Source organism: Arvicola amphibius, chromosome 1 (genome assembly GCF_903992535.2).
Source record: "Arvicola amphibius chromosome 1, mArvAmp1.2, whole genome shotgun sequence".
Taxonomy (NCBI): Eukaryota; Metazoa; Chordata; class Mammalia; order Rodentia; family Cricetidae; genus Arvicola; species Arvicola amphibius.
Genome location: NC_052047.1, coordinates 198,384,229 through 198,397,794, shown reverse-complemented (window position 1 = coordinate 198,397,794; position 13,566 = coordinate 198,384,229). Strand labels below are relative to the sequence as shown.

Sequence of the window (13,566 nt, the reverse complement as noted above, 5' to 3'; positions counted from 1 at the left end):
ATTGATTAATGAATAGAGCTGCTTTGGCCTATGTCAGGGCAGAATATAGCCAGGACTAGAAGATATATATATATATATATATATTATATATATACTATATATAGAGAGAGAGCGAGAGAGAGAGAGCGCGAGAGAGAGAGAGTAGTTCGAGTCAGAGAGATGCCATTACTAGCTGCCCAAGGAGAAAGATGCCAGAGAACTTTACTGGTAGCCCACATTATCATGGTGATACATAGATAATAGAAATGGGTTGATTTAAGATGTAAGAGCTAGCTAGAAATACACACCAAGCTATTGGCTACGTATTATTGTAATTAATACAGTTTTTTGCGGATTATTTGGGTGGCTGAGAAATGAAAGAGCAGTCTCCTTTCTACATTAAAGCACTGCCACCACGCCTGATGACCCCTATTTGAATTCTGCAACCCACATGGAAGAAACGTCTCCTGCAGGTTGTCCACTCCCTCCCCCTCCCTCTCCCCACCACATCCTTAATAAAGAGTTTTTAAATCTTTCATTTTTAAAATCAAATCATTCAGTAATTTCCTTTTCCCTTTTGAATTGCAGCCAGACTCCTTAAAGGGCTCAGAGAGCGCGGTGGATGAGCTGAAGGGAATCCTGGTAAGAATCATTGTGTTCTGGGGTAATAGTGGAGATTGTTTTCCAGTCTGACTCCTCATGGATAGTTGTTTCTGGTGTGTTTTATGTCCACTGATTATTAGGGTTATTTCTTGGAATATTTGCTGGATTGTGCATAGACTACCTCCGGCACGTGTGTCAAATGCCTGTTTGCTGTACTGCACTCCAGTCCCAACCTTGCTGCAGGACGTCCAGTCTCTGTCCCCACTGAGGACCAGCTCCTGTTTCTGATAACAGAGCTGTAATAGACCGAGTGTTTGCACGGAGGGAGGAGAGTGGAACACCTGACAACTACAAGTAAATCTACGCTCCAGCCTACGATGGCCTCCTGTTGAGGGGCCTGTTCCCCTCTGCTTGTCCCTCATATGCAGCCCTGGCTGGCTTGGAGCTTGAACTGATCTTGTCTTTGCCCTCCCAAGAACTGGGATTACAGGCATTACACCACCATACTCTTGTAGGGTGTTGGAGATCTATCCCAAGGCTTCAAGCCTACCCTAACTAGGCGAGCACTGTATCAGCCGAGCTAGAGTTCCAGTTCCCTGAAAGTCTCTTTGTCACCGATTTCATTCTCTGAAAGTGCATCCTGCCTGCTGGTGAGCACACCTCCTGCCCCACCTCTAGCCCTGAGTCTCTTTCAAGTGGAGCTGTGGCTGGTGGGGTCGCTATGGCTACCCTCTCCAGCAGTCAGTAGGAAGTGCTTCAGCCCGAGCTCTATTTCAGACTCATTCCAGCCCGACCCCAGTTATTATGCATAGTAAATCAACAACCCTGGGGTGGAGGAGGTGTGGGAACAGTCCCTCCCCTGTTTGTTGTTACGTGCTAATAAGCATCATGGAGACATCCACATAATGACGGTAAACAGCATTATTTTCATCAAGAATGACTTTAAGCAGTAGACTTCACACAGAATGGTTTAATTAGTTTGCTTTAGTTTTAAGTGAGTGGGATTAGCCCTGAAGAGCGGTGTATCACTGGCTAACAGTGGTGGTCTACCTACAGAGTCACGGATTAGAACGCCCCCAGGACGCAGCTATTACCCATGAATCCTACGATGGGAAGATTTTGTTGACCAGGGTTCTGCCCCTTGGGACAGCCCCCTTTTGTTGCTTTTATTCAAATGCTAATTCCTGTGGTTGAGGACGTCCCTGGTACCCTTTGAGAGTGAGAAAAGAAGAGCAGTTTTGGTGTTGAAGAGTCAACCATATTGTTTGACTTGTTAAAATTTATTAAAAAATCAACTATCTATGTTTGATTATAAAAATGCATCAATGGTAGATAAGGGTTGATAGTAGCAAGTTTAATAAATTTAACATCGTGTGCATGTGTGCCTGTGTGTGTATATGTGTGCATGTGTGTACTGCACACATGGTAAGCTTCTGCTTTATCACTGATTTATATCCACAGCTTAAATATTACTTTTCAGTATAATATCCACTATTATTTTATATTACTTCATGTAGGTAGATTTGCAGAATTATTTACTGTTTGTGAAAAATATTTTTAGAAAATTCTTTCATCCTTGTCCAGGGTTTGTTCTTAGACCTCTGTCTTTTCTGATATTCATGTATCACTCATCATAATGATTCTGGATTAATATTTCTTTGCATTAATTTTTTTTTTTTAAAAATGGGACTCTGGCCCTGGTCCCCTCCCTGCCTCTTTGTCATTTAAGAGCCACTGTATGAGACTCTGGCCAATTTCCAAAGAACAAGCAGATACAATTCACCTGAAGATTTCTTCTGTAGCTCCAAGGGACACGTTCTGAGCAGGTGCAGCGATTGTTGGTCAGTATATATTGGTCACCTGGCAGGTGTTAGTATGGTGACGTTTTTAACATGTGAGGTGACCGCTTAGTGACAGTGGTGCTCTGAAGTAGACTACTATTTGGGGTTTTGATCTACCTCTAAAACTCAGGCTTTACCCTGGCTTTACTGTGGGACCCGACCACAGCCCTGAGCCTCACTGGGTTCCATTGCTTGTAAAGTGAGGGGACTGTGTGTACCACATGGCTTCCAAGCCTACTTCTGGCTGGCACATTTTATGAGTTCAATAGAGAAATAAGATACAGAAGTAGACTAATCTCAGGAGCTTAACTAGCCAAGCTCGTCTTCATTTTACTTGAGAGTCATGCAGAAACGTTCTGTCCTCCAGCCGCCTGTGCCCCTAAGCTTCACTCCTACACACATAAGCTGCATCAGTCACACCAGTCAGCAAATAGACAAAGAGTTGGGGATTCAACTTGGAAAAGAGATTATTTTGGCACCCAGCTCATCACGGCCTAGATTTGGGGGGAAATAATGCTGTTATCCAAAGGGAGAGCTGAAGCGGTCATGGAAAAGATAAATTTAATAACAGTAGATGGCACGTAATTTCCTTTCCAACAGCCGTTTCCACTGGGGAAAATGATACAGTGGCCTTGAGAGTCAAACAATCTGACTGCTCTATAAGTTATTTCCATAGTGAGAACCGTACAGTTTTTAAATAGCTACTCGCAAGTGTTTCAAATGGTAAGTTTCCTAGAAGCTTAGATAGAAATAATGTGGGGATGCTTGTTCTTTGCATTCTTTTCTAGTGTGTGGAAAGTGGCCATTCATTCTCTTTAATTTCCAGGGACAGTCATACCTCACTGTGTCTCTCTAGCAACAGGTAGATACAGGCCGACAACCCAATGAACCAAATCATCTCACTCCTGAACTTAAATGAGCTGTTGCAAAATTACACATCGTGTTCCGTCTGGATATTTTATAAATCTTTGTAGCAATGGAAAGCAAAATGCCACATTTCCAGGGAGAAAAATGCCACACGCCTGAAATAAACTAAGAGTCGTCTTCAAGCGTGTCTGGCTTGAATCATTAGGCAGCTAACAGCAGCCACAGGCTCCTAGCCTTGTGGGCCACCCCACACCGTCTGCGTCTGTAAACAGGTGTGGTCCCTGCTTAGAGATAATGAAGCATCATTGTAACCTTTCTATGAGAGATTTGTAACTATCTGGTTTCCATAAGGAACTTTTTTTGTTGTTTTATGGTCTAGAGAATTCCCATGTCTAAACAACAGAATTCTGAGAACCCTTCTGGAAACTGGAAGCTAGGAGGGAATAGAAATAAAACCTGTAGCAAGTTCACAGTTGATACAAAGGCTGGGCTGGCTACAATCCATGCTGAACCAAAGCCTCTTCTCAGCCAGACGTGCAATTGGGCAGGTTGTTGCTTGCTTCCTCTGATTGTATCTTGTGTCATCTGATCTCCGCAACCCCGCTTATGGTACAACTGAGGAGCACTTCATGATGAGCTATACGCTTACCTCTAAGTGAGAAGTTTATCACTGTGCTGTTCAGACACTTGAGTGGGGAAGCAGATGGGAAAGCCGCTCCCTTCGTCGTTGACTTCGAGAAGGGCCTGGATGGGGAACCACGGCTCTCTGGTCTTTGTCTTCTTAGAAAGCCAAGGCCAGTTTCAGGAGGAGCCTAACCTGATGGTCTTTCGGTGCCTGCGTATGTTCTGGGCACTGGAAAAGTGCACCTATGTCCTTGTTTTTGTCAGGACGGTGGAAGCCAGTCCGTCCCTATAGGACCACAGCAGTGCTCTCCCACACCAATGTCACTGTAGCTCCGTAGACCACTGGGGGCCCTTATGTGCCTGCTTCTCAGCCACAGCAGTACCACCTGGTGTGCAGCCAGGGCCACTCACTCAGGCGCAGGCCACACAATTCTCTAACTCCCAGAGGATTTGTGCTCCGTAGTTCTCGGCTCCTATCTGAAGATACCCTTCCAAGGTGAGTGAAATGTTCTCATTCTCTCCTTCGTGGACACATATTGGCTTCTTCATCACCCGTGGGCAAGTATCTCCTTCCGGCTGACCTTTGCGGTCATCTGCCTACGAGCTGGTCTTGTATTTGCTTGCTCTTCTGAGATGAAGTGACAGTTTCCACCATCCGCAGCATCTTTTTGAGTACTCTGGGGATGTATGAGCACATTTGAGAAACCCATATACATTTGTGTCTAATTTGTTTTGTTTCCTAGTTCTGTTCAGATTTTGACGATGTTTTGTTGGTTTGCATTTCATGTTCTTTTGCATATTATATTATATTAACATTTTGTTTTTGTTTTAGGGGACACTTAACAAATCCACTAGTTCGAGAAGCTTAAAATCTTTTGGCCCCGAGAACAGTGAAACTGAGTTAGAGAGGATTTTACGTCGCAGGAAGGTGGCAGCAGAAGCAGATAGCAGTAGTAAGCCATTTCGAATCCTCCGTGCTCCTTCTCTTCTTCCCTTAAACTCCTTTAATGTGAAATCATCTTTTTAAAATCAGTATTGAATGTTTAGGGATTTTTAATGTGAGTGAGAAGTACTGGCTGGGCAGAGTGTCTGTGGCACCTTTTGGGATGCTCACGTGGGCATCAGCATCTTTATTTGTAGATCTGACCTGGTTAGTGTGAGAACAGGACAAAGCCCCATATAAAGACATTCAGGGTGGGTTTTTCATACATGTATACAAAGTGTTTTGATCATATTCACCCCAGTTTCCACCGATCTTGTTTTTCTAGCTTGTCACCCTTCTATTTTCATGAGTTTTGTTTGTTTCTGTAGTTTGGTTGTTTACATGTTTCATTATTGCTGTGTGCAGGAGTGTCGGGGGGGGGGGCGTTGTTTACAGGAACATGGGCAGCTGACCAGTGGCCACAGGGTCCAAGAACATTCTCTTCCTTCCCTGTGGGCCTTAAGCCCTTCCCTCATCAGGGTGGATTTTGTCAACAATACAGGGTCAGGTGGAGGGTCTGGAAACGGGCATCCTGGGTTCCAGTCCCAGCCTGTCACTTGCCCATTGCTTGCCCCTAAGCCAGCTCTCCAGCCTTTCCGTGCCTCAGTTCCTTGTGTATCTCTAGTGACTTTGTGACGTTATTCTCGAGACGAGGTAGTGCCCTGCCCACGCCCACTCTGCCTGGCACAGTTAGTTTTGTGGCTTTAGTGGGAATTACACCTCAGTGACAGCAAACACAGAGAAGTCATCTTCATTTTTCATACCTGTTTCACTCCTGGATCTGACTGACCCCCCCAGGGAAGGTCTCCATCTCTGCCCCCACAAGTGAGCGCACCATCACCTCTCGGTGTTTGAGTCACATCGTTATCCATGTCTTACATTGCAGGATCTGTTCCAAACTTTGGGTGGATGCAATTGTCTGAATGATTTTGGCGATGGCGACTAACCGAAACCTTTTTGAAGGTTCCCCATGGGAGCTAGCCAGGAAGCTGGTTCTGAAAAACCACCACAAAGGAAGACTAAGAATCAGCAACCAGAGGTCCTGGGCTGAGCTTTTTTTAAGACTCAACTTGGTCGAAAACAGTCCTTGAGAACGCTTAAAATCTATAAAATGTTGAATCATATTGACCAACTTGATGTGGCAAGGATTTTGTTTGTTTTAAAGACAAGGTTTTGCTATATAACCCAGATTGGTCTTGAACTCACATAACCCTCCTGCTTCAGCCTCTGTAGGGCTGGCATTATAGGCTTGACCCACCCTGCCTGGCTGAACTTGTTGGAATATTCTCAATGGAACAGTGATGGCCAAGCTCTGCTTTTCATAGGGATTGACTCAACTGAGTGATTCCTCAAGTCATCCATCTGAAGAGATAGTAATTACCCCCTGAGTTCAATCCCCAGAATCCATACTTTTAAATCCACCATCTGTAATCCAGCAATGGGGAGGTAGAGACAAGTGGATCCCCACACTGGGCAGCCAGTGGAGCCTCCAGAGTGAGCTCTACAACAGTGAGATACCCTACTTCCAAAAAGGAGGAACGACATTGCCATGAAAATAGTAAGTGTGTAGCTTGATTTGAGAATTCCACTGATAAGTTGCATACAAGGAGTTCCCACCCAGCAAACAACCTGAAAGGGACGTAAGGGCCATGAAAGGGGTATTCTGAGACAATTTTTATGGCTTTACTAGAACTCAGCCACCTCACCTCATCCATTTGGTAACTTCATACCTTGACAGATTTCCCATAATCCCACTGAGGTTCTTCTGTAGGTCTCTCTACTTAGGCTTTACTCTATGACATTTTCACCACTGTGATTTATATTCTGTGTTTTGCTCCAATCCTTCTCTTTTTCTCAAAAACATTTCCATTCATGGATTAAGCCAGACATACATGTCACTCATTGCTTCAGAGTTCATTTCCAGTAGAAATGAGGAAGCACTTTGGTTCCAGTCAATATGGAAATAGCAATACTTCCAAAAGTAGAGGAACACATTTTAGAGACACAATAAGAATCTTTCATTTTATTTATTTGTTTGATTTTTTTTTGCCAGTGTACAAATACTCAGTGTCCCATTCCAGGAAAATTAGAATAAAATATAAAAATCAAATAGAGTTGGGGACTAAGGATGTAGTTCAGTTAGTATAGTGTTTGCCTAGAGTATATAAAGCCCTGGATTTGATCCAAGGAACCATACAAACAGTATGGCGATGCATGTCTGTAATCCTAGCTCTTGGGAGGTAGGGGCAGGAGGTCATCCTCAGCTACATAGTGACTTGAAGGCCAGCCTGGGCTACATGCAAGCCTGCCTCAAAAATTTTTTTCAATCCCTGAACAAAGAAATATGATCTGTCATTGGTGAAGAAGACCGCCAGTACACACTGAGGGGTAAATTGTAATTAATAGCCAAGGGGGAAAACAGGAGACAAGAAATCCGACAAACTTTTGCTCACTATCTTAAACAAACAAAACCCTCTTTTCCCCCTCCAGTGGGTCACAATTTTCCAAGCACGAAACAGAATTTGTCACGTGAAAATTTCTCTAAAGCTCATGAAATGACAAGGTGAAAATTCCATGGGGAGAGAACAAGGAGGCAGCCAAACCCGCCAGGTGTGGGAAGGGAGCAAAGTGACGGATGAGTGAACACAGGCTTGAGTCTCCCACACAGGCGCCTGGGACATTGCCCTTGCACGCTAAGACTTCTGGGAAATAGGGGAGGGACCAAGTGGAGGAAGGAGACTTCAGGAAGTAGCCAGGCTTTGTAGACCCAACCCTGAGCTATTGAGCATCTGCCCTTTGAGCCCACCAGTTTGCTATTTTCCTGGGACTCTCCCCAACCCCCAGCCTGGTAGCCCGCCAGACTGACAGAGAGCAGCAAGTCCTTAGGAAATACAGAACGCAGTAATCAACATCGCAAACACTGCCTTCTTCATTTCTTTTTGTATGTATGGAAAACAGGAGCCCAGCTCGCTGCCCCCCTTTTTAAGTAGCTGCAGACATAAAAATAAGCAGCAAGCGTTGGCGCATTCAGAAGGAGATCTTCCCACAAGGACAGTCTAGTGCTGCAGTCGAGTTACCAAGGACAAAGCACCTGAGAGGAGGCAAATCTTGAATTAGACTTCATATTTCCCAGAATCCTCTTTGCTTGATCTTTCTGCCCCTCTCTTCTGTCTTCTACGTCCTCACACAACACAAGGCTTAGTGTAGCTAGAAGGAAAGGGACTTTTTAAACAGAGCCCTCAGGCATGACACCATCCTGTCTGCCCAGACAAAGTAAGAAAGTCACATGCCTGTCACCAGACCAGAGTTGGTCTGTGTCTTGGAGTCGAACTAAGAGAGGAGTAGTTGAATTGTTGAGCCAATTTTCAGTCCCTCTTAGGTTCTCCAGACATTTTCATAGCCACATGAAAGGTATGACCCCGAAGCTAAATTCCATTGGGATTTGCTAACATTTTGTATTGTGTAATACCAGATTGGGAGATGGTTCTTTTAAATTTTTTGAGACAGTGTCTCTATGTAGTTCTGGGTCACCTTGAACTTGGTACATGGTCAAGAATGACCTTGAGCTTCTGCTCTTGCTGCCTCCACCTTCCAAGTGTTAGGGTTCCAGGTCTACACCACCATACCCAGTCTGTGCTGGAGATGGAGCCCTTGACTCCATGCTGAGCGAGCGCTTCTCCACCTGAGCCACATCCTGACCCCTTGACACTCTTTAATCTCCCAAGTCAGCCCTCTTCTCAATGCCACCCTTCAAGGTTGTCTTCTGACTTCATTTTGACATTATTTAATTTGCATATGTGTGACTTGTGTAGTCCAGTTGTTAAGAGCATTCCTTCTGAAGTTTTGAGGTAGGTATTCTTTGTGGCGTGCTACCTAGCGAAAACTCAGGATGAGGCTTATTAGCTTCAGCCCAGGAGTTCTAGGATGCTGAGCCAATATTTTCAGTAGCAAGTCCTAGTGTAGTCATTAAATCCTGTCCCAAAGCGCAGCAGAGACCAGAAGGTAAACAGCCCAAACTCTTTGCCACTTAATTTTTATAATCTTGTGTCTGTATTTTTAAGAGGCAATAAATCCACTTACTGCTCATTCACATTAAAATAAAAATGTTCATAAAAGCTGTTTAATGCTTAAGAAGTCTTCATGAGCCTTTTAGAAAGAACCTTTTGACATCGGTCCATTTTCTGTTTGAAGTACAGAGCTGAGTTTTTGGAAGAATTAACTCTTGAGAGGCTAAATGGTTCAAGCAGGGCTGCCAGAAAAGCCATATTTGGAAGTAAGGAAGAGTGTCCATAATTGCAGTATTACTAAGGACCAGTCAAGTCAGTGAAGGGAGTGTGGCCTGGGATTTTGCAGCCTCTTAAATGTCTGCACACAATTTCCCAGCATGGTCCAGGTGCCCTGAAAGTTAGACTTGCCCCCAAAGCACATAGACTGCTGGCAGGGACTTTCTTTTTCTTTTAGCATGTGCTTAAACTTTTTTAACCAACTTAGCCTCTTTGCTTCCTATGGTCATTTTCAGCTAATCTTTCATACAGTTAATAAGTATCACACAGAATTATTAAACTTGAGGTATGTGTTTGGTTTTAAGGTCCTACCGGGATATTAGCCACCTCAGAGTCCAAATCCATGCCAGTGTTGGGTTCTGTATCCAGTGTAAAAACAGCCTTGAACAAGAAAACTCTGGAGGCAGAATTCAACAGCCCGTGTCCCCTAACACCTGAGTCAGGTGAAGGGCCCCGTAAATTGGAAGGATGCACGAATTCCAAGGTTACGTTTCAGTAAGTAACGATGCTCTTTATTAAGTAGAATGTAGATGAATCTGTCATGACTATAATATGCGTTTATTTGATCTGCTGCTCTTCAGAAAGACTTTGATGTGACCTTCCAAACACTCTTCCCTCTCCTCTGAGCCAGCTTCTGCTTCTAGGCTCCCAGCTTGGTGATTTCCTTCAGCTCCAAAGCAAATACCACACCTACTGAACTGGCTAGCCATTGGGTTCTCCTCCTACACAGAGAGGTGACCTGGCTGATTGTCAGTCTCGGCGCCTCCTTGACCTGAAGAAGGTACTAGATGTTTCCAAGTCCTTTGCAGCCTGTGTTTGTATAGCCTTGGAAGGTGTGCCTTCATCCTGGTCTTCCCAGAGACAGACTGTCCCACGTACAGGGTTATCTATAGAGACCAGCTTCCGAGTGGCACTTTGTTAGGGTTAATCCTGCTATTGACCATGTTGCAGACCAGCGTAGATCAATTTGTTTTATAACAATGGCAGGCTCCATTTGAAATCAGTCTACACTTGTGCACTAATTCTCGTGCTAGGGTGTCAGCTAGATTGTCACTTAATGAAAAGGAAGAGGTGAGGCCAATCAGATCAGCCGAATCTTGTAATCACAGTTAATTAAACCTCTGATTTCCTGTTCTGTCAAGAGAGAAAGAGCCACTCCTTTGTAGTTTTCGCTCTCTTCACTTTAAAAGGTGAAACCTGGACAAATGAAGACGAGATTCAATTTGGATCTGTTTTTGCCAACTAGTATTTTCTTCCTCTCATGCTCTTCTCTCAGTGGGGCCCTTAAGATCCCCCTTCTCCTTTGGAATGAATGGCCTTCTTTGCTGATTTACAGCCTTACTTAATCTCACTGTGGTTTCTTAAAGCATGTCTTCTCACAGTCCTCTTGCCTTTCTTTGCCAGGAGCTGTTTGTGCATCTCCCAGAAAGATGATCTGTATTCATTCTTTGCCTTTGCTATTAAGTTTGTTTAACACCTAATTTGACATCAGCAATCTGGCAGCATTTGAACCAATATCCAGACACAAAAGCAATTTGGCAGAGACAAGTTAGTCTCTGAGAAATGCTTCAGAACGGGTGTATAGATTTTTTTCCCCCCTTCACCATCTCGCACAGATAATCTTAATCAGAAAATACTGCTACTCCTTCCTCCTTTTGTGTCTGCCTTTTATTCTCCAAAAGTAAGTGGAAATTACATTTCCAAGAAAGGAAATGAAATAATTGCAGGCCCAGGGTCTGCAAAATGTGTGTTGAATTGACGGTGAAAAGGATCAGCGTGTTGACAGAGAGATGTTAGATGCCAGGAAGGCCAATGTGGAACTCAATTTATTTCTCATCTTGCTTGTTCAATGACTGCTTAAGAGACACATTGCAACTTAATTTATCTACTTAAAGCACTAATCTAAGTATTGTGTGTGGCTGTATTAACTTTTAAACTCTGTAACCCGATGCTTCTGTCTTCCGTTCTTGGATTGTTTAGCTGAGATAAGCAGTGCCATGTATTTTCATATTGACAGTCATTTAGTAAGAAGAGAGCCTTTTTCTGAAAACCCCTTGCTGCAGTCCAGCTGGACGAAATGACTCTGAGAATTCTGTGGATACGTAGGCTAATTATTCACTTCCCCTCACTTACATTTAAACTTGGCTTTGAGATAACTGACAGTCTTCCCTGCAGGTTCTACAAGTGAAAACAAGTGTTATCATCCAGGAGAACTGCTTAGGAACCAGAGGGGCTATTTTCAGGGCTATGTGGGGCTCTGAATAAGTTCATTCAATTATACTAACCACTGTGGTGGTTGTAGCCACCTTGCCCTACCTCATGGACTTGAGCAAGTGCAACACTTGGTGATAAGATCATGTGTGTGTTGGGTGGGCGGGAGGCAGGCACACATGCTGTAGTGGGTGTGTGGAGGTCAGAAGACAAGCTCAGATGCCAATCCGCACCTTCCACCTTGTTTGAGGTGGGCTCTCTTGTTCATTGCTGTGTACACCAGACTGGCTGGGCTGCAAAGTTCAAGGGATTCTCCTATGTCCACCTTGCATCAGCGCAGAGTGCACACGACAGAGTCCAGCTTCCCAGAGGCTCTGATGATCTGAACTTGGGTTTGCAAACTTATTCAACAAGCCTTTAACCCACCAATTTGTCTACCCAGCCCTTCGCTGTTTTTAAATTGGCTTTTAAGGCTACAATTCAGAGTCATGGCTTTCATTGTGATATTTTTCTACATATGTGTCATGTACTTCTTCCTGTTAATTAAGGAGTTTTTGAGCTCTAGTAACTGCCCTCCTTCGTTTTGGTGGTGACATCACTACCATGGTGTTTCTGGTGAGTGGCACTCCCAGCTCTTGACAGGGTTTAGGGAGGATGTCAGTCTTAGTGGCCTCTAATGCCTATGATTGATCACCCCAACTTTACACAAACGTGCACACTGCCTCTCTGTGGTCCCTGATATCCTCCCCTCCCTTTCTTCCACTTAAGTCTTTTCATCCAGGTGCCATTGCACGTGCTCACACTGCCTGCTCTCTGGCCTCGTGCCTACACGTCCCATTTTACCAAGAATGCCCTTCCCTGTTGTGTCCTTCAGGGCAAGGTCCTGGAAATCTGACTGGGGTAGTAAAGAATGCACAAAGGAAAGATACACAGGCAGGAAAGCTGGCGTGGGGGTGGGGTGTGAACTTTGATGGAGGGCACCAACTACTCAAAGCCTGGAACTCAGCTTGTGTGTGGTTTATACATGCGGCACAGGGGAGGGGTTGGCTAGGACCAATGGGAGGTCTCTGTAGACAGGAGTCTCAGTTTGTAAACACTTGGGAGGAGGAGACTGCATAGGTTTTGATGAAGTTGATAGGTTTTGTGCATAATTGCCAACATTCCCACTTAGAGAAAGGATTTACCACCATCTGAGCTTCACCGCAGGCACAAGGCTCTGCCAGTTTCCCGTGGGTCTGAGGCACTGGTCCTTGACATGGCCGTGGCCATAGCAACAGTGTACATCACTCCGGACTTCATTTTTCTTTACACTCAAGGCTTCCTCAGCTCCCTGCCCTTTCCCCATGGATACAAGGCTAGCGTACCCCTCACACCCTAAGTTTTTCCTCAAGGATCAGCGTTTCAGGGCAGTCTCCCTGACTGCTAATCAGAGTTGTAGCCACATGTTCCCCTAAACCCTGATTTCCCACATACTACTTCATTTTCCCCACAGCAGTTACTACATGCTTTACCGTGTAGATTATTTCTCTCCCTCTGAGGAAATGTAAACCATACGAGTATAGGATTTTTGTTTTTGTTTGTTTTATGTATTTGTGGTATTTCACATACCACAAATGGTGCCTGCCAGATGGTAGGCTCTCAATAAATGGATGGATGAAGAAGCATGTTCTTTAATTTTAATAAATTGGTCAAATATCAGCTGACTAGAATAGCATGTATCCAGCATTTCCATACCACAAGCATGCACAGGCTGAAACGTAAGACTTTCTTGTGGGTTGGATTCTTTAGTTCAAGAGAACATTCTCTAGAGTCCAAGGAGTTGTGTGCATTTAGCTCAGCGCTGTACATCACCACTGTTGTGCCCACTCAAGATTAAGTCATCAGACTCCACAATGCACGGGTTTAGCAGGAAGTTCCAGCTATGCTCACCCAAGTGGCTCTGCCAGTGGATAAGTTAGAATGCAAAAGTAGAAACCAAAGAATTTCTGTGTAAGAAAACCAAAAGCCTTCAAGCCACCCCTGCAAAGTGTAATCAATATGTATGGATTCAGACAGTTAAATAACCCTGGATTAATGGCAGGTAGGCATTTCAGTATTTCAGAAATAGAAGCAGAAGTTCAACAGTAAATATGAGACCCCAAATATCTCTTTGGGTAGCCTTGTCCTTCATCTTAAT

The 13,566-nt window shown here is 44.3% G+C and overlaps 1 protein-coding gene across 3 annotated transcripts in view; it reads left to right on the top strand.

Moving 5' to 3' along the window:
- Shtn1 (shootin 1) overlaps positions 1-13,566 on the top strand; it is a 103,241-nt gene that overhangs the window by 77,951 nt on the left and 11,724 nt on the right. For 2 of the 3 annotated variants that reach the window (XM_038334070.1, XM_038334064.1), the window contains exons 14-16: positions 568-621; positions 4,747-4,867; positions 9,485-9,674. In XM_038334070.1, the coding sequence (XP_038189998.1) occupies positions 568-621; positions 4,747-4,867; positions 9,485-9,674 (365 nt within the window). The remainder of the gene's footprint in view (positions 1-567; positions 622-4,746; positions 4,868-9,484; positions 9,675-13,566) is intronic. The other variant, XM_038334076.1, reaches the window with a different exon arrangement.